This window comes from Dermochelys coriacea, chromosome 1, assembly GCF_009764565.3.
Source record: "Dermochelys coriacea isolate rDerCor1 chromosome 1, rDerCor1.pri.v4, whole genome shotgun sequence".
NCBI lineage: Eukaryota > Metazoa > Chordata > Testudines > Dermochelyidae > Dermochelys > Dermochelys coriacea.
The window spans coordinates 83,208,120-83,235,067 of NC_050068.2; the positions used below are offsets into that span (position 1 = coordinate 83,208,120).

Sequence of the window (26,948 nt, forward strand, 5' to 3'; positions counted from 1 at the left end):
CTAACATGGCTGCTACTCTGCACTGGTGAAGGTGACCAATCTTGTTAATTTCCCTCCTCTGCCACTTGGCCAACCTATGGGTGGGCAGCAGCAGATGAGGAGTCTATGCAGACTCAGGAAGATAGTACTGCATCAGCTCATGCTCAGTCTACATCTGGAAAGTTAGTTTAGGGCTTTGTTAGTGCTCAGCAAGCTGGGATTAAATCTACCTCACAGGCTGCACACCTACTCTCTGTGGCCCCTGCTGCTGCACACTAAAATTTCCCTAGCACACTTTGATTTGTCCCCCTTTCAAAGCAGGATAGATCAAAGTGCATGAAGGGAACTTTTAGTGCACGGCAGCAGGGTCCACACAGACAGTGAGGGTGGCAGCATGCGAAATAGATTTACACCAAATCTTGCAGTGCACTAGCTGTTCATCTAGATAAACCCTTAAAACATAAGGGCTACAGATTTTATTCTTTAATTTAAGTGAAGTCAATTCTTCAGAAATTGTTGGCTTAGGCTCTCACACATCACCAGGGAAAAAACTCATACTCACCCCTCATTAGTGGATTTTTCAAGCCCTGATTACTGAGAACCAATCTATTGGCAAAGCTACAGTGGCAAGACTACCCCATTTCAGAGACCCAGATTTGAAGGCGAGCAAGCCACATGGACTAGAATTTTTACTATGTACAAGATCAAGAAACAAAATTCACAGCCATTAGAACTACAAAATGCTTACTCTTGTGCTAATTATTAGAATATCATTCAATAATTATGCAGCATGTAACAATGTGCCATTTTAAAATGGTTTAACTTGAAAAAAGGTTAATTTCATCTTCTTGTTCTTACCTTTTCCATAAATCCTTTTTAAAGTTTTGGTCACTTCATACCTAAAAGGATGGGGGAACACAACAACAAATAGCAGAATGATCAAAGGGGAATGTTACAGAGCTCACTCACCCAAAGTCTACAGAGGCCTAAAAATGGGTAGAATAGATCGGATGCAGTCTCTTCCTACATCTAAATGCAGGGTGAAGTTATTACCAATGTGAAAAGAAATGCAATGACGTGGCATCTTTTAAAATAATTTTATTATAGAAAATTCAAAGAAATATTAGAAAATGTAAATGATGCAGCTGCTACATATTTAGAAAGATCAGACTTTTGACAAGTTATCCTGTCTACAATTGAAGCTAATTTTATATTCCTAATGAGCCTTGGGAGACAAAAATCTTGTCTAAAAACATTTCAGCTCTCTTCAGTGTTGGCTTATTTAATTAGAATTACTCCTGCACTAATCTCCCTAGCCAGCAATCTAACAGCTATTAGCTGAATGTATTTACTGTTTAAACCACTGCTGAAATAGTGGCATAGGCTTGGGGCCAAGCTTACACACGGGTAGCCAGTAGAAGATTTGGCCTCATAGTCAAATTAAAATCCAACCTGGATCTCACCTTTTCCTTCAAATCACACAAGAACATCTCATTTAGAACAAAATAAGGCCTTAGGAAGTAATGAATCATTTTTATATGTTTGCACAATAACCTTGGTCATAGCATATTTGAGCTTGGATGGGGAAATTGATTGGCAGACCTGTAGAACAGTATAATTATACCAGTGTAACTATGCCAGTCTAACTCTCTGTATGGACATATTATTCTAGAATAAAAATGACTTTTTTTTTTAAATGTGTAGCTAGTGTCAGTTTCCAATGCAGACAACCCCTGTATTAGAGTTGTAAACAGGATGTTATGTTTCTCTCCTTGATGAAGAATCTCAGAGCTACATTTTCTAACTCCTTAACAACAAATAACAGTTTGCTTCAGCAAGCATTGGATCAGTTCAGATAATATAAATGGGCTACTATAATAATCCCGAACTATAGGGTTTCTTAAAGGGAATGGGAGTGGATGACATTAAAATGTTCGCTTAAAACCTAGTCAATGAACTGATCTTTGGAATTTTAACTTTTCACTGTATTTTTCACACTTAAAATTGTTCCAGGAATTGTGAAGGATTTGGCAGATAGTGGATAGGATTGACCATTGTGCATCTTGGGCCTCCTACCTTTGTCATTTTGTGGAAAAATTCTATAGCAGCAGAAAGGAAAGAAAATCATGGAAGAGAAATACGGGCTTGATCTTGCTCCCATTGAAGTCAATGGCAGTTTTGCAGTTCGTTTCAGCAGAAAGCTAGTGATGCAGTCAAACTGAAAAGTTACAGCAGTGTTTCTAGTGAAGACATAGGCCTGGTCTACACTACAAGTTTAGGTCAAATTTAGCAGCGTTAGATTGATTTAACCTTGCGCCCATCCACACGACGAAGCCATTATTTGTTGACTTAAAGGGTTCTTAAAATCGATTTCTGTACTCCTCCCCGATGAGGGGATTAGTGTTGAAATTGACATTGCTGGTCGAATTTGGGGTAGTGTGGATGCAATTTGACAGTATTGGCCTCCGGGAGTTATTCCAGAGTGCTCCATTGTGACTGCTCTGGACAGCACTTTCAACTCAGATGCACTAGCCCGGTACACAGGAAAAGCACTGGGAACTTTTGAATTTTATTTCCTGTTTGGCCAGCATGGCGAGCTCATCAGCACAGGTGACCATGCAGTCCCAGAATCACAAAAGAGCTCCAGCGTGGATCGAATGGGAGGTACTGGATCTGATAGCTGTATGGGGAATGAATCCGTGCTATCAGAACTCCATTCCAAAAGACGAAATGCCAAAATATTTGAAAAAAATCTCCAAGGGCATGATGGACAGGGGCTATAACAGGGACCCGCAGCAGTACCACATGAAAATTAAGGAGTTCAGACAAGTCTAACAAAAAACCAAGAGGCAAACGGCCGCTCTGGGTCAGAGCCCCAGACATGCCGCTTCTATGATGAGCTGCATGCAATTCTAGGGGGTGCCCCTACCATTACCCTACCCCTGTCTGTGGACACCTGCAAGGGAGGGAGTCTCACACAATAGGGATGAGGAAGATGATGATGAGGAGGAGGAGGAGGAGGATAGTGCACAACAGGCAAGCGGAGAAACTGTTCTCCCAGACAGCCAGGAACTGTTTATCACCCTGGAGCCCTCCCAACCCAGGCTCCCAGACCATGAAGATGGAGAAGGCACCTCTGGTGAGTGTACCTTTGTAAATATAATACATGGTTTAAAAGCAAGCGTGTTTAATGATTAATTTGCCCTGAAGACTTGGGATGCATTCGTGGCCAGTACAGCTGCTGGAAAAGTCTGTTAACGCGTCTGGGGATGGAGTGGAAATCCTCCAGGGACATTATTAACAGGACATTCAGAGGTGGCCGTTCCTGCTAGGCTGTTTGCCTGTGGCGGAAAAGAAATCATCCCCGCTTTTAGCCATGGGGTGGCGGGGCGTTCACACTGAGCTGTTCGAGTTTTGCTGGCAGGGATCTTCCCTGACACTAATCACGCGGTGGGAGAAGTGAAGCGATCACCCCAGAGAATTGGGGGGGGGGGGTTAGTTGGGTTTATGTTGCACGTTAACCCGAAAACCGCAGCTCCTCCTTTTAAATGGCCAACTCAACAGGTGCTTGGTATGAGAAAGGAGGGCGCTGCTGTCTGAAACCATTCCCACATGTTATGAAGGTTGAAGAAGCCGAAAGACTGTCTTACCATGGCTGCCTGCAAGCCGAATTCTCTTGCCCGGCCCTGTGTGTGATCTCTCACACCAAATCAGCAGGCCCTCAATATAAGAGGCAAAATGTGACCTTGTACTGAAAGCACATGTGCTATGTAATGTTAACAGCTTGGTTTACTATGAAAGAGTCTACCCCTTGTTCTCTAAAATGGGTCTTTTTAAATACTACTCTCCCTTTTTTTCCTCCTGCAGCTGCAAATGTTTCAACACTCCCCCATAATCTCCATCCCAGAGGCTAGTGCAGATGAGGCAAAAACAAAAAAAAAACCACACTCACGCTGAAATGTTCTCTGAGCTCATGCAGTTCTCCCGCACTGAAAGAGCTCAGCAGAATGCATGAAGGCAAACAGTGGCAGAGTCCAGGAAAGCAGAAAATGAACGCGAGGACAGGAGGGACAAGCAAGATGAAAGGTTGCGGGAGCAAGATGAGAGGTGGTGGCAGTGTGATGAGAGGAGGCAGGATGCAATGCTGAGGCTACTGGGGGATCAAACTGATATGCTCTGGGGTCTGGTGGAGCTTCAGGAAAGGCAGCAGGAGCACAGACCGCCGCTGCAGCCCGTGTAACCGCTCACCTTCCTCCCCAAGTTCCATTGCCTCCTCACCCAGATGCCCAAGAACACGGGGGGTGGGGGGCTCTGGGCACCCAACCACTTCACCCCAGAGGACTGCCCAAGCAACAGAAGGCTGGCATTCAATAAGTTTTGAAGTGCAGTGTGGCCTTGTCCTTCCCTCCTCCCCTCATCCACCACCCCACCCGTGCTTCCCTCCTCCCACACTCCTCCCAGGCTACCTTGGCAGTTATCCCCCTATTTTTGTGATGAATTAATAAAGAATGCATGATTTTGAAACCATGACTTTATTGCCTCTGCAAGTGGTGAATGAAGGGGGAAGGGTGGGTGGCTTACAGGGAAGTAGAGTGAACCAAGGGGCGGGTTTTCATCAAGGAGAAACAAAGAACTGTCACATGTAGCCTGGCCAGTCATGAAACTGGCTTTTTAAAGCTTCTCTGATGCTCAGCATGCCCTGCTCTGCTCTTTTAATTGCCCTGGTGTCTGACTGTGTGTAATCAGGGGCCAGGTGATTTACCTCAATCTCCCACCCTGCCATAAATGTCTTCCCCTTACTCTCACAGATATTGTGGAGCACACAGAAAGCAACAATAACAATGGGAATATTGGTTCTCTTAGGTCTAACTGAGTCAGTAAACTGTGCCAGTGTGCTCTTAAATGTCCAACTGCACATTCTACCACCGTTCTGCACTTGCTCAGCCTATAGTTAAATAGCTCCTTACTACTTTCTAGGGTGCCTGTGTATGGCTTCATGAGCCATGGTATTAAGGTGTAGTCTGGGTTCTCAAGGATAACTATTGGCATTTCAACATCCTCAACAGTTATTTTCTGGTCTGGGAAGAAAGTCCCTTCCTGCAGCTGTTCAAACAGACCAGAGTTCCTGAAGATGCGAGCGTCATGTACCTTTCCCGGCCATCCCACGTTGATGTCGGTGAAATGTCCCTTGTGATCCACCAGTGCTTGCAGCACCATTGAAAAGTACCCCTTGTGGTTTACGTACTGGCTGCCAAGGTGGTCCTATCCCAAGATAGGGATATGCGTTCCGTCTATTGCTCCACCACAGTTTGGGAAACGTGCAGGTCATAGAGGATGGCTTTGCTGCAATGGGATTCCCTGAGTCATTATCCTTGATAGCAGCAGCTCAGTGATTGCGCTGGCTACTTGAATCACAGCAGCCCCCACAGTAGATTTGCCCACTCCAAATTGATTCCCGACTGACCGGTAGCTGTCTGGCATTGCAAGCTTCCAGAGGACTATCGCCACCCGCTTGTGAACTGTGAGGGCTGCTCTCATCTTGGTATTCTTGCTCTTCAGGGCAGGGGAAAGCAAGTCAAAGTTCCATGAAAGTGTCCTCAGGCATGCGAAAGTTTCACAGCCACTGGAAATCATCCCAGACCTTCAACACTATGCGGTCCCACCAGTCTGTGCTTGTTTCCCGGGCCTACAATTGGCGTTCCATGGCATGAGCCTGCCCCATTGCCACCAGGATGTCCAAATTGCCAGGGCCCGTACTTTGAGAGAAGTCTGTGTCCATGTCCTCATCACTCTCGTCACTGCGCTGCCGTTGCCTCCTCACCTGCTTTTGCAGGTTCTGGTTCTGCACATACTGTAGGATAATGCACATGGTGTTTACAATACTCATAACTGCCGCGGTGATCTGAGCGGGCTCCATGCTTGCCGTGGTATGGCGTCTGCAGGAGAGCAGAGTTGCAGCGGAAGCGGTGGCTGACAATGGATGCCAAGAGAATAGCTATTTATAGAGAACAACGAGAGGACCTGCGAGGTGGCTTCATGAAAGCAGGAGAGCAGAGTAGAAGTGGAAGTGGTGGATGACGATGGTTAGCACCACGCACATTTCCCAACGAAGAACACATGTACCTGGGAGCCCATTACAGACAATATGGAGAAATTCGCTATTGAGACAATAGCATCAGAGCAGAGTTGCAGCGGAAGCAGTGTATGACCGACTGTTAGCAGTCCTACTGCACCATCTCATGAAGGCACGGAAAAAAGGCACGAAACGATTGTCTGCTGTTGCTTTCATGGAGGGAGGAGCAACTGACAACATGTACCCAAAACCACTCGCGACAATGTTTTTGCCCCATCAGGCATTGGGAGCTTATTCCAGAATTCAAATGGGCGGCGTAGACTGTGGGAACTGCGGGATAGCTACTGTCCACCGTCAGTAGATGCTAGCCATGGTAGCGAGGATGCACTCCCTCGACTTAATGCGCTCAATATGGACATACGCAATCAACTGTATAAAATTGATTTCTAAAAATCAACTTCTATAATATTGACCTAATTTCATAGTGTAGACATACCCATAGCCTAGGAGAAATAGGTGTTTACCTCAACATGCTAATGTGTTAAAATTACAACTGCCTTGTTCACATTAGGATTTTTACCATCTGTTATCACGAGTTAGCTAACATGTGGTAGAAAACCATCATTTTTGCTATTGTAGAAACACCCAGGATCAGCCTTAAGAGAACTTTTGTATTAGACAAAGTTGATTGAGCTAACAAGATTGGAAATGCACCTTTTTTGTCTTCCAAGATAGAGACAAAATATGAACTCTTCGGGGGCAGGTCGGGTCCATAAAAGAGGGAGGAACAAATTCATCTTCTAATAAGGATAGTCACAAAGTACTATATAAATCTTCATTAAGCTCTGGCAATGTGAGGAATAGCAACAAGCTCAGGCTGGAGGGTCACTAGCTTTTCCTGTCTGGAACTGAAATAAAACAGTTATGGAACTCAACTAAAGCCAATAAAGTCCCTGATAATTTGGGGAAACCCAGATCTAGATGAGAGTTTAATGGCCAGCGCTTGTTCTCAAAATGGGCCAGACCAACCTTAGATCCTGTATAAAGAACTTTGTCCAGTTTGTAAACAGTACTTTGTTCCTGTTCTCCACATTATCTTATCAGTTTTACCAGTGTTATTATGAAGGGTCAACTGAGAAAATATAAAATTAAAACACACAGTGCACTGACTTTGGAGGGGTCAAACTCAATTTGACTTTTGCAGTTCAGGCTCATCTCTAAGATTTTACATGTGTAAAGAGAGTGACCCCGCTGATACATATAGAGCCATTGTTCCACCCACAGTACTCTGATTGAATCGAATGAGGGTTTGTATATGGCTCAGTGGTGGGATATGGCCCTTATATATGTAACAAAAAAAACGAAAAAAACAGCAAAACCGAGGCATACTTGTGGTACCTTAGAGACAAACAAATTTATTTTGGCCTAAGTTTTCGTGGGCTAAAACCCACTTCATTGGATGCATGCAGTGGAAAATACAGTAGGAAGACACACACACACACCTTGGAAAAAAAAAAAAGGGGGTGTTGCCATACAAAGTGTAACAAGACCAATTAGTTAAGGTGGGCTATTAGCAGCAGGAGAAAAAAAAAAAACCTTTTGTAGTGATAATCAGGATGACCCATTTCAAACAGTTGACAAGAAGGTGTAACAGTAGGAGGAAAAAAATTATCATGGGGAAATAGTTTTTACTTTGTGTAACAGTTTCTTACTCTACAGTAATTAATTTTTAGGGCTAGATTATAACCCCCTTTGTCACATCAGTGGGCAGTTACTTGTAGAAGTAGTCCCATTTAATCCAATGTGTTACCCCAGTGTAAGAAGTTGACAATCTGGCCCTTAATAAACAACTCAGGAATCCTATCTCATGCTGTAGGGCTGATAGCGTCTATCTAGTTACTTGTTGATTCATTCATCCATCCATTTATGTAAAGCACAACGGATGCTTCCCAAAATGTGCTTCCCTCTTCTTCAAGCACTGCACTGAATCTTCACCAAAGGGCTTCTCTCCCTCAAATGCTGTAGCCAAACAAACATAAAATGTAGCACTGGGCTGGGGCGCTCACATAGAGCATTGCAGCTGTAACAGTTACACAGTTCAGAAAGCTACATCTTGGGGGCGGGGGGGGGGGGGGGAAGTACTCTCTCTCTCTCTCTCTCTCTCTCTCTCTCTCTCTCTCTCTCTCTCTCACACACACACACACACACACACACACACACACACCATGAAACGGACCCTCCCCCAGAACCCCTTCGTGACTGCCTAAGGCCCCAGGTTTTAAGTCTCTCTTTTCAATTTGGGTTTGTCAGCATATCACCATGTCTGCCTACAAGGCATAGGAGCCCCCTTTTGTTTGATGTATGCAGAACGCCCTAGGGCACTGAAGGGGTTAAGTGGAGGAAATTCTTGTCAACTTCAATAGAGAGTCAGGTATTTAAAAACATTGTCTGTAAGACAAACCCAGTTACATCTGACATCAGATAGAAAGAGCCAACTCTTTTTCTTCAAGGTTTTTTTTAAATATACTTTCAGAGTGGAAAATATTCATATTGTGGTTTTGCACTAAAAATAAATTATTCCATTCACAGCCAACAACAGGTAGCTGAGGTTAGTTCAAACCACCAGTAAACGAATGAGCTGTTGCATCTGTAGAAATGACCAGAACTCAAAACAGCCTCAAAAATAAGCTCTATAAATCATTCTTGGGGGAAAAAAAAAAATCACACTACAATAAAAATGTTCTGCATAAACTTCTGCCACACCATGCATACTTTCAACATTATTTTTAAAAAAGTAAAATGGTTTGCATTTATCTTGGTGAATTACAATGGCCTGGGTGTTTTTCATAACTCTGGGAAGTCTCAAATGATCCCAGAAACCTAAAATAAAGTGATTTAGTTGGAGGCATTCCTCCTGCACAAACATTTAGAAAGCAATAAATAGCAGCTCTTAAAGTATTATAAATAAGGATTCTGGACTTTCTAGAAGCATGACAATGGCTATTGTTCAACAGACACAGTAAGAAACAAACATCGATAAAACAGCTCATTCTTATTCTACTGTGCAACTATTTTTTTGTGATAATTTATGGGTCAAATCCTCAGTTGGTGCAAATCAGCATAGCCTCACTGAACTTAACAGAGCTACATCAATCTACCCACACTGAATATCTGGGCCACAGTTTGATAAGAAAATCTCCAGCAATGCAATTTAATGCATTACCTTACAAGGGTAGATTTAGACATGACAAGTTCCAGACAACATGAGGACTTATTCCCAGTGTTATAACTGCTATACTTGATAGGTAGTCTTCAAACTAGGGGCCAGCTCATCCCAACTGGTAGTAAGACCCACACTGAGGGAAGAAATTGCTACCAAACTTCAATGGGGCCAGGATTTCAACCAAGGCCTTTATTTATCTTATAATAAAAAGCTGAAGTTAGCCTACTGACTAGAATATCATGACCCTGATAAATATAGAATGCAAATAGCATAAACACTGGCTAAGTTTAGTAGACTGAGTGGGATCTCTCTGCACATCAGCTATTTTGCCTAGTTAATTTTAATCAAATGGGCAAATTTTCCTATTGTTCTGAAACAGTAACTTTAATGGGTGGATTGTGACAGTCCTTTCCCCTTCGGTTACACCCCCTCATATTACATCTCATTCTTCTTTGTGTACTCTGAACATCTGGTACCAAGGGCTAGTTGTTCACTTGGGTACAAAGCTCAAGTGTAGCATACATTGCCCTATGTTCAGCTCTGCTTAATGGATACAGTGAAGAATGATTTTGTAGGTTAAGGTTCCAGAAGCAACCTAAAACTAGGGTTAGAGCATGTGGATGAAAGGAAGAAGAGATGGTGTTTTCCAGACATCTCCTTTGAAAGAAAAATTAAGTACGAGAGAAGTTTTATTAATCATCATCTAAGGAAACTATTTTGCGATTGTGCTTTCAAGAAGCATGTCACTTTCAACACTAGCGTACGGTATCTTCAAAAAACAAAGAAAAGGAAGTCACTTGTGAAGCATGCAAATATACAGCAAGAGAAATATAGAAATACAAGTTAATTCAGATTTATGGCAGAGTCAGAGGGAATAGGAGTTTCATAAAAGCACTAATTTCAGCACAGATATGAAATTTAGGATAACAGATCTTCATAACTGGGGTTTATCTGTATGATTTTAGATAGTTATTCTGTATTTGGGGCACAAGTTCCCCTTTAACTCTGTTTTTAATAAAAAAACATTACTAACAAATTATATTGACAATCATATTTGTTCTTTAGCAGAGGCTGAAATGAGTACAAGTGGGTGAAGTTTGAGGTAGTTAATAGGGGTGCAATCGTATCTCCAAATTCCAGGAGCAAAGGCGACAAGATACAACAGACTTGAGCTTCTTTGGGGGGAGGTGTGTGGAAAGGACCTTTTCCCTCATGGACCCTCTTTCACAGTTTCTGTCTCTGTGCTGTGGTTGGACTGGGAGTGGATTTGGGATTATGGTTCATCCCCATGGAATTATGTTCATCCTAAAGGTGTTTTTTCTGGGTAAATTAATACCAAGTCAACTACAGAGTGTCTTCTCTCAAAAAGAAAAGGAGTACTTGTGGCACCTTAGAGACTAACAAATTTATTTGAGCATAAGCTTTCATGAGCTACAGCTCACTTCATCGGATGCATTACAAGCTTATGCTCAAATAAATTTGTTAGTCTCTAAAGTGCCACAAGTACTCCTTTTCTTTTTGCGAATACAAACTAACACGGCTGCTTCTCTGAAACCTGTCTTCTCTCAGATGGCTTCAGGGAGACAGAAGAATGGTGGAGTCAAGTACAAACTAGATTTGAGGCTGGAAGCTTGTGATGGAGAACCTGGCTCATCAGAAAACCCTGGGAACCAACTGAGATATCAGGGAATCCACTGGTTTAGAGCATGAACCCCATGCTTTTTCCTGCAGGGAGATGGGATGGGATGAATTCACAGCAAACTTGAAACATTTCCTGTCTCCCGTGTAGTAGTAAACATTAAACCTGCTGACAATTAATATTGCACACAAATTTGGTCTCAGACATATTAAAAGGAATATACACTCCCCACTCAGTGCAATTGAAATCTAGCATGTACACAATGTTCACTATTGGTAATCTGGCTGGATTACTTGCATACCTTATTGTTTTGTTAAAGCCATCGGGGGTGGGGGAAATCTGACATGCCCTTAATGAAATATCACTTGTCTAGAATTAAAAGGTACAGCAACCAAAAAAAAAAAAAAAAATGTTTTTCTCTACTAGTGTTACAAATAATAAAGACAGGATGAAAAGTTTATTATTTCAGTTTGTTTACTTTGTGCATTTGACAGTATGTTGTGAATTGTCAGCTTCCCTTACTTGTCTGGGTATCTTACACAGCAACAATGGAGGGGGGGGGGGAAACCCTTAGGAGAAAAAAAGATCAGTGATTACAAAACCGCACAAATTAGTAGGCAGACTGTAGTACCTGAAACTATAAATATTTCACTTCTCAGCAACTGAGAACCTTGCAAGTTAGATGTTATTTTGAGAAAGTGATGCTGTAAAATAGCACATGACCATTCTACTCTTTCACAACTATCACATTTATGCACAATTTACAGTCAAATCCACATGCATTATCCAACATCAGTTTTGGCCACAAAGTTAAAAAGTCCACATGCACAAAACATTATGTTCATAGATCTGATGTAAGTTACCTATCTGACCTACCTTTTTAATGTAGACTCAGATTGTCACTCCAAGTTAGACTTTGCCCTGCATATATATCTCAGATCTTCATTCGATGTTCTCTCTCCTGATGTAGCTCAAGTACAGAGAGCAGCTCTATAATCACACAGTAGATTCCCTGGGTAGCAGGAAGTAGTCCGATAGCATAATTTTTTAAAACCAGCTTATAGCACTGGGCAAACTTTTAAAAATGATTATTTAAAGTAAGGCTCCTAAGTTTATATTTCAGCACTTAACTCAAAGTAGCCTGATTTTTAAAAGCTTCCGAGTATCCACAACTCCCACTGCAATCAACTGTTAGGCTTCCCAAAGTCTGAGCATTTTGGGCAGCATTTTCTAGCCAGCATATGCAGGATTTAAGTCACTGCAGGAGGGTCTGTTAACAGTACTGACACAGCCAGGCCGGGCCAAAAGAATCTGTTGGCTGAGCAGTACAAGATCTGTTGCCTTTCTACCATTATAGCATAACAAAAACTCTATTTCAAACAAAACATTTATTATTGAGAGGAGGAGCAATTAAACACTGGAGTATTAGTAGTGGAATCTAGTGTGATCTAGATTCCAGCCCATTGAACTACAGCACCAGTAAACTGAAATGTTTTATTTAACTAGGAGGAAGTATTTCATCATGAACAGAACATGTTAAAGGCTAACCTCATTTTGCCATAATCAAAAGCACACTAAACAAATGAAAATAATATATGTCCTAGAACCTTGGGGACCGGTGTCATAGACAGATGGAAAACATTTGAAATCTTTTTAAAATGTGGCACAAGTATGTCAAGGTAATCATTCTGTCCTCCCCTCCCCCCGCCCATAAAACCTTCAAAGACAGATCATGCTCATAAGAAAAGCATGTTTCATGCTCTTCTTTCATCCCATGCACTAGAAGTAGCAATAAACCTTTAAGTATTGAAAGAAGAAACTGGTACAACATGGAACAAATATGTAGAGACAAAAATATGACAAATGCAGCAGGATCTCCTGAGTTAGTAAACTCCTTACAGAGAAGTAAGGAAACTGGACACTAGACAATACTGAGGCAGAAGAAATGCTACATATGCATGCAATATATTTAAATTCAGTACATCACACTTTTGCTTCCAATAAGAACAGTTTTATTTGGATTTCTGATTTTCCTGTTTCCAATAAACTTTTGACAACTTCCATTAAAAAAAACCTTTTTTTGGTAATGCAAAACAAACAGAAGAGAACTTAGTACTTTATCCATTAAGAGAGAACAGACAGCATAATGTGTTATGGTTTCGGCACCGCTAGTTATGTTTTCAGCTCCTATCACCCCAGCCTGCTGTTTATTTAGGGTTATATAAAATGTCAACAAGCAATGCTACCCAAAACCAATGCAACTCATATCAAGTGAGGCCTTCATGTGAAGCCAAATGTATTTGCAGATCTCTGCACACTGGTAATTGACAGAAATAAGTCTCAATAAGGTGGGGTCACACTTCTATTTTACCAAGCTTTTTAAAATATTCCCAGAATGAGAAAAAAATCCCATCAGGTAATGCAGTGCATAAAAGTTGTAAGCATATTATGGACACTGCAGTAAGTAGCCAATATTTTTGTTACTGTCAAGTATCGGGTGACTTACATAGGCATACAGGCATGGCATCGGTAGGCATTTTTATAGGAAACTGTAAAAATATCAAATGAACTTATATGAATGTCCAGCTATTACTCCTCTCCAACTGGAAAATAAATCTGACTCTTTAAAACTGTAGTGTTAAAATTAATGCTTTGATAGTTCATTTGAACAGGATATACTTTCCACATGAACAACCACCTTTTATTTCCATTAAAGGTATTATACCCAATTATTGTCCTGATAAAATTGAGTTCCTTTGCTTTTACTGCTTTGATTGCTACCTTCAGAAAAAAACAAAACAAAAAAAAACCTCTCCCCCCCCCCAAGCTGTTATAATATACAAAATAGACAATATGTTTGAGGATATTAATTTGGACATCCAAATAGTTATGCAGAGGTGTTCTTTTACAATACCTGTAATTTGCACACCATAGAGGAAAATGTAAGCTGTGATTTGTTTAAAGTTATAATTCATCATACTATATTATCTGCCAATATCTGATTCAGAGTCCCCATCTCAGACCAAATTTGCATGCAAGTCAGAGTTTACCTGAGGATCAAAACGCTGAAAGAGCAATGTAACAAACTGAGCTAGTTGGGTGTGGTTTGTTTCTCTCTCATCGACAGGCAGGCACACTTTCACAGCGAACATCTAAAATCACCAGGGCATGCTTCTACATTGCATACATTTGGCAAGGCACCACAGTGACCCTCAAATGTAAGTATTGGGTCAAATTCTGCTCTCAATGGCTCCGTCCAGATGGGCAAAAAAGGGCGCAATTTTCAATTACGTTAGCTCATTCCAACTGAAAAGTCCTTTTAATGCTCATTAATACACAGGCTAACAGTTTTGAGGGCAGGTTTCAGTCTGGCCTAGACTACTAAATTTTGTCTAAACTAGGATTTAAAAGGTGTGATGTTAGCACGTTAACTAACATGCTAGCTAACATATTGGAGAAGTCTAGTGTGGATAAGGCACTGGGTTTAGCATGTGCTAAACTATTCAAGTTATAGTCTAGACTTTTCAAACACTGTTACAACACGTTAGCTAAAAATTACTAGCATTACACCTTAATTCCTAGTCCACACAAGGCTTAAGTGTCATAACTCTCAATGATTAGTAATGGATGCAACTTGAAGCAAAATTTGGCCAGTTGTCTTTAATTAAGAACTGAGTTGATGTTGACAAATCATTCTTAAATGAAGTCCAGATTCATATTTCCCTACAGTGATTCTGGGCGAAGGGGAAAAAGTCTATCAATGCAGATAACTAGTTAGATAGCCAGCAAATATAAAATAAATCAAAAACGGTTAGTATTTGCTTTTCAGTACCTATGCACCAGAAGTAATGTACACCTTTAATTTGTCAAACAATTAGGACACACTCCAATTTGCCAATTTCAACTTTAGTATCATGCATTTTAGTATATTTTTTTAAAATATATATCTAAGTCAATAAGGACAAAGAATTCAATAGCCACATTACCAAGTTCATTAATACAAGATAACAAATTTGAGTTATTTTGTAATATGAATTGTATTTTTATTTCCAAACGTAATCTCAGAGGCAAAGACTTTAGATAATTGTGCTATTTAAATATTTCTGTGGTTACTTTCAGTCAGGACAGATGCAAGACCTGCACATGCCACCTCTGATATAGGCTGGACCCATTTCAAGAATTGGAGGAAGTGAATAGAAACACACAAGGATCAGTCACTCCTTTGATATCTGAATGCACTGTTTCTAAGTAAACTGATTTGATCAGCCGGATAAATATCGTGAGTCATACTCAAAAGCCTAGACACAACAATATTTGTGCACTCTTGAAAGAATTTGTATGCTATGCAAGCTTTACCTGACTAAATAGCTTGTCTTTTTACACCCGTCAGCCAGTCGTTTGGTGCTGAGAAATAAAGAAATCTAGCTTGCTTTTTCCCCATCAGAAAAAAAAAAAAAGGCGGGGCTTGTGCATCAACTATTCCTGATTAGCAAACTAGTTAGGGCTTGCATCTTCTGATTTCACTTGACAATTGATAACCAGTGTGCACACACTTCCACAGAGAAGGATTTTTCAGCACTGCAAACCTATGTAAAACATCCCAAGTGTCAGAACATCAGAATTAAAAGTAATGGGTAAAAATTTGCAATTTCCTGTAGCCCCAAGTTAAACTTGTAGTAAATAAGTTCTTAATGTATTAATTTTAACCTTGTTTTTGTTGGAGAGGATTCAGAGGAGGCTGTGATATTTCTTAAATGCCAACCTAAAAATCAGATGTATAAAATCAGCACCAAGACCCTAGACTTGGAGAGACATGCTCAGAACAGGAAATGGTAGTTTGTTAATAAAGAAAGGTAAATCATTTTCTAAACTTCCGAGGGCACTTAGCAGTGAAAGAATTTTGACCTCAGTGGAAGGTAACTGCCACAAGTGACAAATCAACTAAGCAACTTTCTTCTTAAAAAAGTGAGGCAAATGTTTTACGCAAGTCTGGACTGCTTTCAGACCTGTCACTCCCTGTAGCATATTCTTCTCCTTTTAACAAATAATCATACAAACTCTTCGAACTAACCATATTAGCTGTCCCTTATTCCCTGCATACTGAGCCTGTGCAAGCCAAACCTTTTTGTGAACTGGTGTTACTTATTTCCTATTTAAAGCACAAAAAGCTCATCACTTAACAGGATAGGTCAGTTTTCAGTGTTGATTATTCCTAGTCTGGAATGAGTTCATGCATTTTCCTATGTTCAATTTCGTCTTATGCTATGCAAAGAGCATTTATACCATTTCTGTAAGGGTAAGAAAAATGCATTATTTTCAGGTAAAGAAATAACATTTAAAGTTTGCCTTTTCATTAACCTAAAGTTCTTAAATCAATTTATTATTTTAGCCACTTTTTGAACGTTTCTTTGAATTTTTCCTTCTATAAAAACAAACAAACAAACAAACAAAAAACCACACACAAACAAACCCCACAAATCAGATTTTCCAATTCAGAGCAATAAAGATAAGGGGGAAAAAAAATGACAAGCAGCCCAGTTTAATTTCAAACGTTAATATATTTTCTATTTTATAGTGAACATATGCATCTGTCACCCCTTATTTGCAGCAACTATGACGTCCTCATAAGAAGGGGTGACATTTGTAAGATGCCTCTTAAAATAAATATTTCTTTTTTATAAAATAATAAAACTTCAAATAAATATTCTTTACACTAAACAATATGTTGAAAAAAATTAGAAAATAAAGGCTGAATTTTACTGGAACTGTACAATATACATGAAGTCCAAAGGGAAATCAAGGTCTTGTAATAGAGGGTTTCCATCAGGCAAAAAATACAATCTAAAAACATACTGATTGATTCACATTCTTCCGAATGTACAACATATTAGTATAATATTTTGTGACTGTGCCATGTTCTATGACACCACTTGTTTTTCACAGTTGAAAATATTATCGTATATACAAAAATATAGCACATTATCTCTGGCAGAAAACAATAAAAAAAAGGAGTCATTTGCTAATTTACAAATTTTGCAAGTACTATTCACAAACAATAGAGTCACCTAGGAGTGTCTGTGTTGCTTTATCTTATGCAATATATGGGTCCCAAAGTACTGCATCCCATATTTGAGCTCCATTAGCTGGGTTCTAACAAGCATATGCAGAAAAGCAGTTCACTGCAAACAGCAAAGTGTACCCCAACCCTTCTAACAACAGTGCCAAGGTTATAGCTGTTTAGTTGGTTGCATATGTGTGTTAGAAGAATCCTTATAACTTTAGTATTCCAGATTAGTGATGCTATGTTGGTTTTTCAAAGTTCCTGGGGGGAATACTGGGAACTTTGCAACAAACTGTGTTTGAGTGTTTACAGCGGCATCCAGGCCTGTTTACCCAGTCATAACACGCCTGGCACAATTTAAGGCAACCCTTGGCTGGTAAGTAACACCACAAGCAAGGCAAAAAGAGGGATACAACACCCATGGCAGACCATCTAGTGCAGCAAAGTGACTGACTGCAAGAGCATGGGTTGTCAGCACAGTTGTCCTCATCATCATTAGAGCAGTGATAGAAGAGGCATTTCACACAGCAAACACAAGTCCCATAATCAACCACATTCTGGGCTGAGCAAAGACACTGCTTGTCACAGATCCAACAGGAGGGTAGGGTCCTTGGAGAAGTGCACTCCTTACACTTACATTTTCCACAGTCCTCACACCTATAGGCATGCATGCCCAAGTCTTCTTTGCTCAGGGGCTTCAGCTCGCTTGACTTAAACTCAGACTTGGGCTGCACCCTGATTATCCCATCAGCCACTGGCCCAGAAAATGATCCTAAAAGTCTGTGTTCAGATGAATTACTGCTTGTACTTGTCCTTGTACTGCTCCGTGAACCTGTGCTGACCATACTGATGGAACGGGACAGGGGTGCCCGGGAGGAAGTATGTACCTGTGCATGTTGGACCCTGGTAAGATGACGATGTTCAGGCAAGCCATGAGGTCTTTCGTTTTTGTGCTGGCTAGCTGGACGAGGGGCAGCTTTAACCCCTGGTCGTGGAGCCACTGTAGGTCCCTCTGTGTACTCATTTGTATTTCGGATGGCCCTGATCTGGTCCAGTGACAACACATGAACCTGCTGTGTCAGAACATCCCTCAGGTCAGAGTCTCCCTGTTGCCTCCCACCGTCATGCCGAACCTGTAGCAAAGACTGGGACCCACTGCCATTCTGAGCTCTTGTCTCCATCAGTATCCTGAAGAGTGGTCACTCCAGCAGGCTTAGAACACATCTGAACTCCTGTAGCAACAAAGAGAAGATTCACTATTGTGTCACATTGTACATTTGCAAATGGTCTTTCCTCCTGAAAGATCCCAGAGCATTTTACTAATTAAATAAAGTACACCACTATTAAAATGGAGCCACATTAGAGGTGGAGGTTGTTTAGTACTCTGCACCTGTCTGATTTTGCTAAAGAGACTTCTACTTTTAGTAAAAACACACTAAAGGATATTTTTTTCTCCATCCATGCAGAACACAGAAGTTTTAGGTTTTTTAAGAACTCATCATAAAGATGATTCACAGCCAGTAAACAGCACAGAACTCAGTTTATCTATAATGCAAGGAGAGAGGATTTTACTGACCCTGGCAGGACTTTAACTTGTGATTCCAGGAAATCTAGGTATTTAAAACCTGATACTGAGACCTCCCAGTCATCCTCTGGCTAGAACGTGGATTTTAACATAGCTACTTAAAGTGACTCTTCCTTTACATAACACTACTAAAAATACATTTTACACAAAGAATAGCTACAAATGTTTTAGAAAGTGTAATGTGACCTTCTGACGACAGACATTATTTAATTCTTCAACTTTATTTAAAACTGGGTAATATTTTGGTAGGCTAGTCTCTTTACACATTAAACTTAACATGATGTAAATAGGAAATTGTAGTTTAATACCAATGGTCCCAAGAAAAACACTAAACAGCAATAAAATGTTTGAGGTTAGACGCTAGTGAGTTAGTGCTACCAAAAACGTCAACTGCAGAAGTAAAAAAAAAAAAAAGTCTCTTTCCAAGATTGTCAAGTGTGTCATACTTGTGTACTTCACGTCAGTTATTTTATTTATTTCCTATTAAATACCACTGCGGAATTGTTTTTACATTTCAAACTATCTGTAGATTATAATTCAAATATTGGGCATGACTAGAAAATACAGAGCAATTTGTGGAACAGAAATATGCAGAATACAATCTAAACACTACCATCCAAGACTATTTGATTGAGGATACATCACTAAGTAATTAAGAACGGAAGTTGCCTTAAGAAATTCAGTGGAAACCCAAAACATGCATAAAGTTAATGAAAATCAGTGTATGACTAGCATCATAAACTTATAATATACTGATTCTTAGTACAATGGATAACAAATCTGTAGAGCAGAATTTACCAATCTGTCATTCATTAATGGTTTCTAAAGTAGATAAAAATTAAATTAGCTACATAAACGTCCAAAGCAATTTGTTTTGACTTAAAAACAAATCTGAACTTGCTTCTTGCAAGGGCCACACAATGTCTTCAATTATACCTAGAAAGAGCACCACAGTGTTACTCTGTACACATCACTCACCATCAAATAATACTACACCACAGTATTGTAAAATATATCCAAAAAGACACTTCAACAGTGAACATCTCCATATGCTGTCTTTATGCTAAAACCAAAGGAAAACGTTTAACTTCTTACACGTTGGTTACTTTTCAAGCCAAAATAAGTTCTCTCTTTGTTTTATTTTATAAGCTGGTCCTTTTCTAAAAGGATGAAATTCAATAAAAATATTGGGTGTGTTCATTATTGTTAAATCTTGGCTTTTACCCAGCATGCATGTTAGAAATCATGATTCTCAGCACGTGAAAGCTATCTTGCAAACACATCTTTAACTCTTGTTTATATTTACTTCAAATTAAAACCCTTGCCAAGAGAAAAGTTTAAATCCAATGCCCAGAACAGACATGTCCTTATTAGAAGCTATTTAAGGATAACAAGGTTAAAACAAGGTTCTCCCCACCTCGAGAGGAATTTGCAACATCACATACCCTTCTTCTTCCAGTTCTAGGTTTAAACTAAATTCAAAGAGCAAATGAGAGATGTTTTTGCCTCTGCAGTATTGTTAACACTGTCTAAAAGTATGACTGACGCTGACCGACAGGTTCTTTGAAAAGACAAGGGTCTTAGAAACTGAACCCCTGCGAACAACAAGGTAAAAGCGGCAGAAGGAAACACTGCTCTTTTCTTCCTTTCCTTTTATAGGCTTCATCTTTGCCCAGAACAACGTGCTCAGCAGGTGGGGCTCAGCAATCCCTTAATTCTCTCAGGACTGGCTGATATTGCAAATGAAGCAAGCAGCCTCACCAATGCAGACAACCTGGAGATAAATAGGAGACATCCTCTAGGGTGGAGGAGGGAGGCGGCTTCTTAGTTGCCTTATCAGGAAAGTCAAGCCCCTGCTTCCTTTTAACTATTGTGTATCCGCCCCCCCCCCCCCGGAGATGCTGGAGGAGTCAGAGTTATGTAAAGCTTCCTGCATTACGTCTCATTTGAGAGAACATCTCCAAGGTAGTTTACTAAAGTGCAGGTTTCCCCTTCCAGGGCTACCATTAAGCACCAGTTCCAATTCCAGGAAGTCAGCGGTAGGATATCTCGCCAGTGCTGCTACTATTTTACCTATTTTGTGTAAATTTCAACCAGATTCCCAGATTAGGAATTTCAAAGGGACACCCACTGAATTAGTCGCATAACAAACAGCCCTTGCATTTTATTGCACCGAGAGCTCCGGAAAGATCCGTTATCAGGGCAAGATGCAGATCTACAGCACTCTTGTTTTTGCACTGTAGTTTTTTCAGGGAAACAGGACTCTCCCCTCTCTAATCTCGGTTGATCTCAATGCTTCCCCTTCCCTCCTTCCCACCCACCCCCTTTTTTCCACCTACCGAATAAGAGCAGAGCAAGAGTAACATTTGCATTTTTTTTTTTTTTTTAAGATAACGCGATTCATCACTTCCAAAAACCGAAGTCCACTCACTTGCTGAGCAGAAATGCCATGATTTGCTAACTCTTGCTAACTGGGATTGGGAAAAGGGGCTGGGTTTTATCCTCTGCACGCTTGGGGAAGTTTAAAACGCAAAGTGCTCCTTGTGTGCTGTGGAAAAACCCATGTCGTGTTGGCTGGGAGAAGGGAAGCCTAAGGGGGAAAAAGTTCTCTGCCCATGAATTTCTGTTTTGTCTCAGGAGCCCTCGCAGCACACCCCCACCCCATCTCCATCGCGCACACACCATGCACCTCTTCTTTGAAAGTGCTTTGAAACCCCCATCAAGGGCTGAGTGTGTGATCGGACTATGGATTAGGGCAAAAGGGACTTCACATCGGGGTGGCGCAAATTGACACACAAACAGCTTGCTGCAAACACCAGCAACTTTCAGAAGCTGTTGCAAAGTAAGCCACCACCACAAATATTAAGCCTTTCCGTGCCCTCCTCCCCCCAAACTGCTTTAGTCCTACACACCACAGAATGAAGCCAGGGGAAGAATTTACTCCCTGTCATGTCGACGAGGTAGTTAACTTTATCGCATGGAAAATATATTTATAGCTGGCGTGAGCTCACTTCCGAATTGCACAAATCTCCCAATGCACTTACAGAATAGTGTCAATCTTCCATTTAAACAGAGGTGGCTAAAGACACCAAGTACAGGGACCAAAGGCGTTACAAATAAACAACCCCCCAAATCCTAACCAAAACTCATGTAATGCTTTGAGACAGGATCTACCAGGACTTCCCCGTCTCTACCTTGCAGGGGCATGTTCCTGCGACTGCAGGAGAATACAGCATGCAAGGAAGTCACCCGAGTTGCTTCAAGTCCTTGCAATATTTCGCAGACATTGCTCCCTGCAAATGCTCAAACCTGAGTACAGATTACCGCCCTCTAAACTCACCCCCCACCGCCCAATGGCGCGGAGCTGGGGGGGCTCCCTCCCTGCAAAGTCATTTTTGAGGGGAAGCACACGCGAAACAGCCCTTAGAAACCCTCCGATGCTCCCCCCTCTGCCCGCCGAACTTCCCCAAGAAAGAAAAAAATCTCGCTGAAATTCCACTTTCAACTCCTGGGGTGGGGAGATTTGTTCCCGGACTGAAAAGGGATCGACCTTACACCTACATTTCCACGAGCTCCTCGGAACAAACTAGACTATTAAAAAAAGCTTGTTTTGCAAAGAAGGAAAATGCTCTCACCGTGATCGCGGCACTGCACCAACCCCCCCTCTCTCTCGTGTTTTCTTCTTCCTGCGGTTTGCAAGTAAATCCAGCCTAAAGCAGCAAAAAAAAAAAAAAAAAAAAAAAAAATCTTTTCCAAACTCAGCTTTAGTCCAACTTGCAAATCATCATCACCATCATCTCCAAAAATCCAGAGCAAAGTGACCTCAGTGTCCCCAGATCGATTATAAATATAAACCTCTATAAAAGGTCTCCAGGTCGGGTGGGTATTTCTTTGCTCCTAAAAAGAAATCACTCATACACTATTTCCTCTCCCCCCGCCCCCTCAATCGCCAATACCAAGTCACTTTTTTTGTTGTTGCAAATGATCAAGGGGCGGGAGGGGAGGGAGAAGCCAAAGCAAACACAATAAAGTGGATCTAAAATAAAATCCCAAAGCTTTTCTTCCACTGAGCTCCTGCAAAAACGCAGCCCGTGCAATGTAGCCGTTCTGCTGAGAAGCTGCAAGCTCCCCTCTCTCTTTAGCTTTCTCGCTCCCTCTGTGAGCGTGTGAGTGTTGCAGGCAGCGCTGTGGTTTGCAATCAGGGGGTGTTTTGGAAGCGCAGCGGATTTGTGGTGGTGCCTGTTGTTGTGTGTTTGGAGGAGGAGGAGGAGGAAGATTTGAGAGCTGAGCGGCGGGGGCTTGGCGTTTTTCTGCTCTCTCTCTCTCTCTCTCTCTCTCTCTCTCTTTTCCTTTCCGGAGGAGGTAGGGTGATCTCTCTGCAAAAGCAGCAGTAAATGGCGTCATGTGGATCTGAGGAGGAACAGAGCAGTTGTTGTCCCAGAGGATATATCGCATCCGGTCCCAGCTCATTGGCTCTGCGGGGCTACATTCACTCACGCTCCCAGCGCCCTGCCAGCACTCTGAGCCGCAGGAGGCATTCAAAAGGGCAACGGCACCGAGCAAGCCCGCGGGGGAGGCAGACGGCTTGCCCTGCAATTGCAAGGAGAGCCGCCACCGCCGCCCTATTACTGTTACAACCGCTCTTCCCGCGGCTGCGTCGGCCCGGCCTCGCCACCCCCGGGCTGCCTGGCGCAGCGGCGACTCCCTCCCAGGGCCGCGGGGGCCACCGATTTTTTTTTTTTTTTTTTTTTTTTTTTTGCAAGAGGCTCCTTCGGGCGAAGCAACGCAACCCGTCGTACGCGCGAGACACTCGGGCAGAGCAAACCAAAAAGGCTACGTGGGACCCTCAGGCGAGCCGGCTGGTCCCGCTGGACTGAACGGAAGCCCCTGGAGGCTGCGGGGTGGAAGACAACAAACCCCTGCCGGGGGTGTTTTTGCAGTAGAACTAAAGAGAAGTGCAAAACGCCCCTCCCCCCCCCCTCCCTTCCTTTGCTTTGTAGTTCATCCAGTCGCCTACCCCTTCTCGGCCGGAGGAGGGGGCATTATTTTGGGTACGGGCTGCTGCGGAAACACGATCAGAGTCGCAGCCGCGCCGCCGCCTCCTCCCCCAAATTAGTGGCCGCGAGAAGAAGCGGATCGCGGTGTAGCTCGGACACCAGCGATCCGCTCGGGACACGCTTGCCCTGCCCACGATGGAGCGAGTCGCCCTGGGGCGGGGCGGGGGTTCCTGTCCCGGGGATCGGCCTGATGCCCCGCGCCGTGATACGGACTGAAAACCAACAACAAAAAGAAGGGGCAACTCCGGCCTCGGCGCGGGGACTGTGGCTAGCCTGTCGCATGAATGGCCCGTGTAGCTGATGCGGGGGGGGCCCCGCAATGGGGTTCCCAACGTGCGCGCAGAGCGGCAGCCGGTGGCCCGCCGCCACTTTGAGTAGCGCCGGGTTAAGGTACGAGGAGTCGGAGGTGCTGGAGCGCGATACCCCTGCCAGAGCAGCCGTGCCTAGCGCCGGAGACGCAGTGTTTTCATTTAAAGAAAAGGAGGACTTGTGGCACCTTAGAGACTAACACGTGTATTCGCGCCTAAGCTTTCGTGAGCCACAGCTCGCTAAGGCGGCTGCTACTCTGAAACCTGTTTTTATTTACGTTCAGTTAACATGCGGGACAGTGTCTGAAAACAACTCAGCTGCTTGGTTGGTGGACATCGTATGTGATAATAATTTTCCACCCCATGCATCCGATGAAGCGAGCTGTAGCTCAGGAAAGCTTATGCTCCAATAAATTTGTTAGTCCCTAAGGTGCCACAAGTCCTCCTTTTCTTTTTGGTCCGAATGGCACGATCCTCTCTTCTCTGGCTTGGCAGGCACTAGGTGAAATAATTGGTTTCAAAATGTGCCACGTTCCTTATTGCGTATTTTATGCCCAAACATATCTAGGTACATCCCCCCCCCCCCCCCACACACAAACAACCCTATAGTCACAGCACCTATTTTGTAAGAAATAAAAGTCAGCAGTACATTGCATTATTTTCATGAGCGTTCCTCTAGGAACAAGTCTTGTACGACCTCTATCTGGTCTGCCTCCACATCCTCTTTTACATATACCAAGTATGGCTTTGCGAATTAGACGATCGTGCACGCCTCATGAAAATAAAGTGGATGGTGTATTACACCCTCACCTATTCTCTTTCTAGGGCGAGATCTATCTAGCCAGACACAAACAAGAAAATTAACCACAACTTCTTAATAAGGCCGGTCTATAGGTAACCTGACCTCTTCCCTTGACCGCTCACAGTAGACTCTCTAGTTTCAGAGTAGAGCAGCCCCCTTAGTCTGTATCCCCAAAAGAAAAGGAGGACTTGCGGCGCCTTAGCGACTGACAACCCTCGCTAGACTCTCTAGCTCCCTTGCGCTGCCTGTTTCATTGCACTGCGGCTGTTTCCGAGAGGTCCGCGCAGGGTGCTGGTGTTGAGATCTTGGGCTGGAGAGAATTCGCTGCCTCCCGCGTCTTCTCCCCTTTCGTGTAACGTCAGGGGCGCGAGTAAAGCGGACGGATCTGTCAATGACCGGCCTGCCCGAGGACAAAAAGCCAGGGAGCTGCCGCGGCGCAGGGCTGGGCTCCATTGAGCCCTCTTGATGAATGAAAGGCGGCCGCGTGCCGGGTCTCCGCTAGAGGGAGCCCAGGGTCGCTCCGTGGGAGAGACGCCGGCGGCTCGGAACCGCAAAGCCCGGCGCTCGGCGGGCTTCGCCTCAGCCGGCAGGGCGGCCCGCTTGCCCAGTCTTGCCCGGAGCGGGCGGGCGGAGGAAGGCGTGCGCTTGCCCGCCGTTGTGTAACGCTAAGCGGGAGCCGCCGCCGCCGGGCAGGCGCCTGGCCAGTCAATCCCAGGCTGAGCAGGTAAGAGCCCCGCCTGTGCACGCACGCGGCGGCGCTCAGGGGCTGCCCGCCAAGCCCCACCTCGCCCGCCCGGCCTCCGGGGCTGCAAGTTTCCCCGCGCCCCTTTTCTCCTGGGGCGGCCTTTGCGCTCCGCGGGGGCTCAGTCGTTCGGGGGAGAGGCGCCGGGAGCGAGCTCCCCCCGCGCCCGACGCTCCCCGGGGCTTTTCTGCCAGGGGCTTTACCGCAGGCCTTTTCCGATCAGATGCCTCTGGCCGGGAAAAGTCAGCGTTTCCATGATTTGCAGGCTTCAGAGGAGCAGCCGGGTTAGTCTGTATCCGCAAAAAGAAAAGCAGGACTTGGGGCACCTTAGAGACTAACACATTTATTAGAGCAGAAGCGTTCGTGAGCTGCAGCTCACTGCATCGGATGCATTTGGTGGAAAAAAACCAGAGGGGAGTGAGGCTGGACAGTTCTCCTGTCTGAATTGCCTGCAGGTTACAGCTGGGCCTGGCCCGCAGCGTGTGCACTTGGATCCGGTTAGTGTTGGGGCTGCATTTCCCCACTTGGGAACGGGCTCAGGGAGCCTGCTTTGGCTGTGAAGGTTAAGGAATTCAGATTTGGCTGTTTAGTTCAGGTCCACATCTACTTCAGATCAACCATTAGGAGGCAAACAGAAAGGACCATGTTAATTGCAGTCCTGTTGGCAAGGTTCCCCTTCCCCCCCAAAAAATCAGTTCTTGCCAAATACAAACCTCACCCCCAAATTAGAGAGGTTTTAAAAAATACAGATATTGGAGATGGCTAAGGTCTTTTAGGTCAATTTTTTTTTTAAATTGACAAGCTGTGTAGTGTAAGAGTGTTCACAATACTATTATTTTTATAGCAGCCAGTAGTATGGTAGACATGTTAGACTCCAGTCCTGCAAATGTACATTTATTTGACATGTGAATAGTCCTAATGAAATATAGGAAATCAGTGGGGTTATTCATATTCCCAAAGGTAAGAATATGTGTGTTTTCAGGATCAAGGTCTTACAGAAAATCTAAAAAGACCATATGTTAGTTTGTTAACACTTAAAATGCTGCAGCTGTAGTGCTTCACTGTAGACACTAGCATGCCCCTACATTGAGGGATTCTCCTATCACCATAGGTAATACTCCTCCCTGAGAGGAGAGGAGTGGAGTGACTGAGTTATGCTGACCTAATTTTCTAATGTAAACAAGGCCTTAATCCTGATGAATTTACAAATTTAGGGCTAGTCTACACTGGCAACGCTAAAGCACTGCCGCCACGGCAGCAGTTTAATGTGGCTTGTGTGGTCACAACAGAGCGCTGGGAGGGAGCTCTCCCAGCACTTTAAAAAAAAAAAACACCTCCACGAGGTGCACTGTCTACACTGTCTACAGCTGGTGCTTTATCTACACTGGGGCTTTACAGCGCTGAAACTTGCTTCGCTCAGGGGGGTGTTTTTTCACGCTCCCTTAGAGAGACAGTTGCAGCGCTTTAAATTGCCAGTGT

General features: G+C 43.2%; 1 protein-coding gene and 1 long non-coding RNA gene across 11 annotated transcripts in view; one reads left to right on the forward strand and one right to left on the reverse strand.

Moving 5' to 3' along the window:
- Positions 1-16,452: 16,452 nt before the first annotated feature.
- Positions 16,453-23,719, reverse strand: SPRY2 (sprouty RTK signaling antagonist 2). Of its 7 annotated transcripts, none has more exons than XM_043504650.1 (3): positions 22,196-23,622; positions 19,539-19,623; positions 16,453-18,207 (listed from the first exon to the last, which is right to left on the reverse strand). In XM_043504650.1, the coding sequence occupies exon 3, from the start codon at positions 18,154-18,156 to the stop codon at positions 17,215-17,217; it is 942 nt and encodes a 313-aa protein (XP_043360585.1). In that variant the 5' UTR covers positions 18,157-18,207; positions 19,539-19,623; positions 22,196-23,622; the 3' UTR covers positions 16,453-17,214. The 7 variants fall into 7 exon arrangements, with proteins under 7 accessions (XP_043360585.1, XP_043360588.1, XP_038268937.1 ...); XM_043504653.1 differs by lacking the exon at positions 22,196-23,622 and adding an exon at positions 20,113-20,868; XM_038413009.2 differs by lacking the exon at positions 19,539-19,623 and having other exon boundaries at positions 22,196-23,719.
- A 1,180-nt stretch (positions 23,720-24,899) lies between these two features.
- Positions 24,900-26,948, forward strand: part of LOC119859997 — a 67,572-nt gene continuing 65,523 nt past the window's right edge. For all 4 annotated transcript variants that reach the window (XR_006277778.1, XR_006277777.1, XR_006277779.1 and 1 more), the window contains exon 1: positions 24,900-25,451. This is a non-coding gene — a long non-coding RNA (uncharacterized LOC119859997). The remainder of the gene's footprint in view (positions 25,452-26,948) is intronic.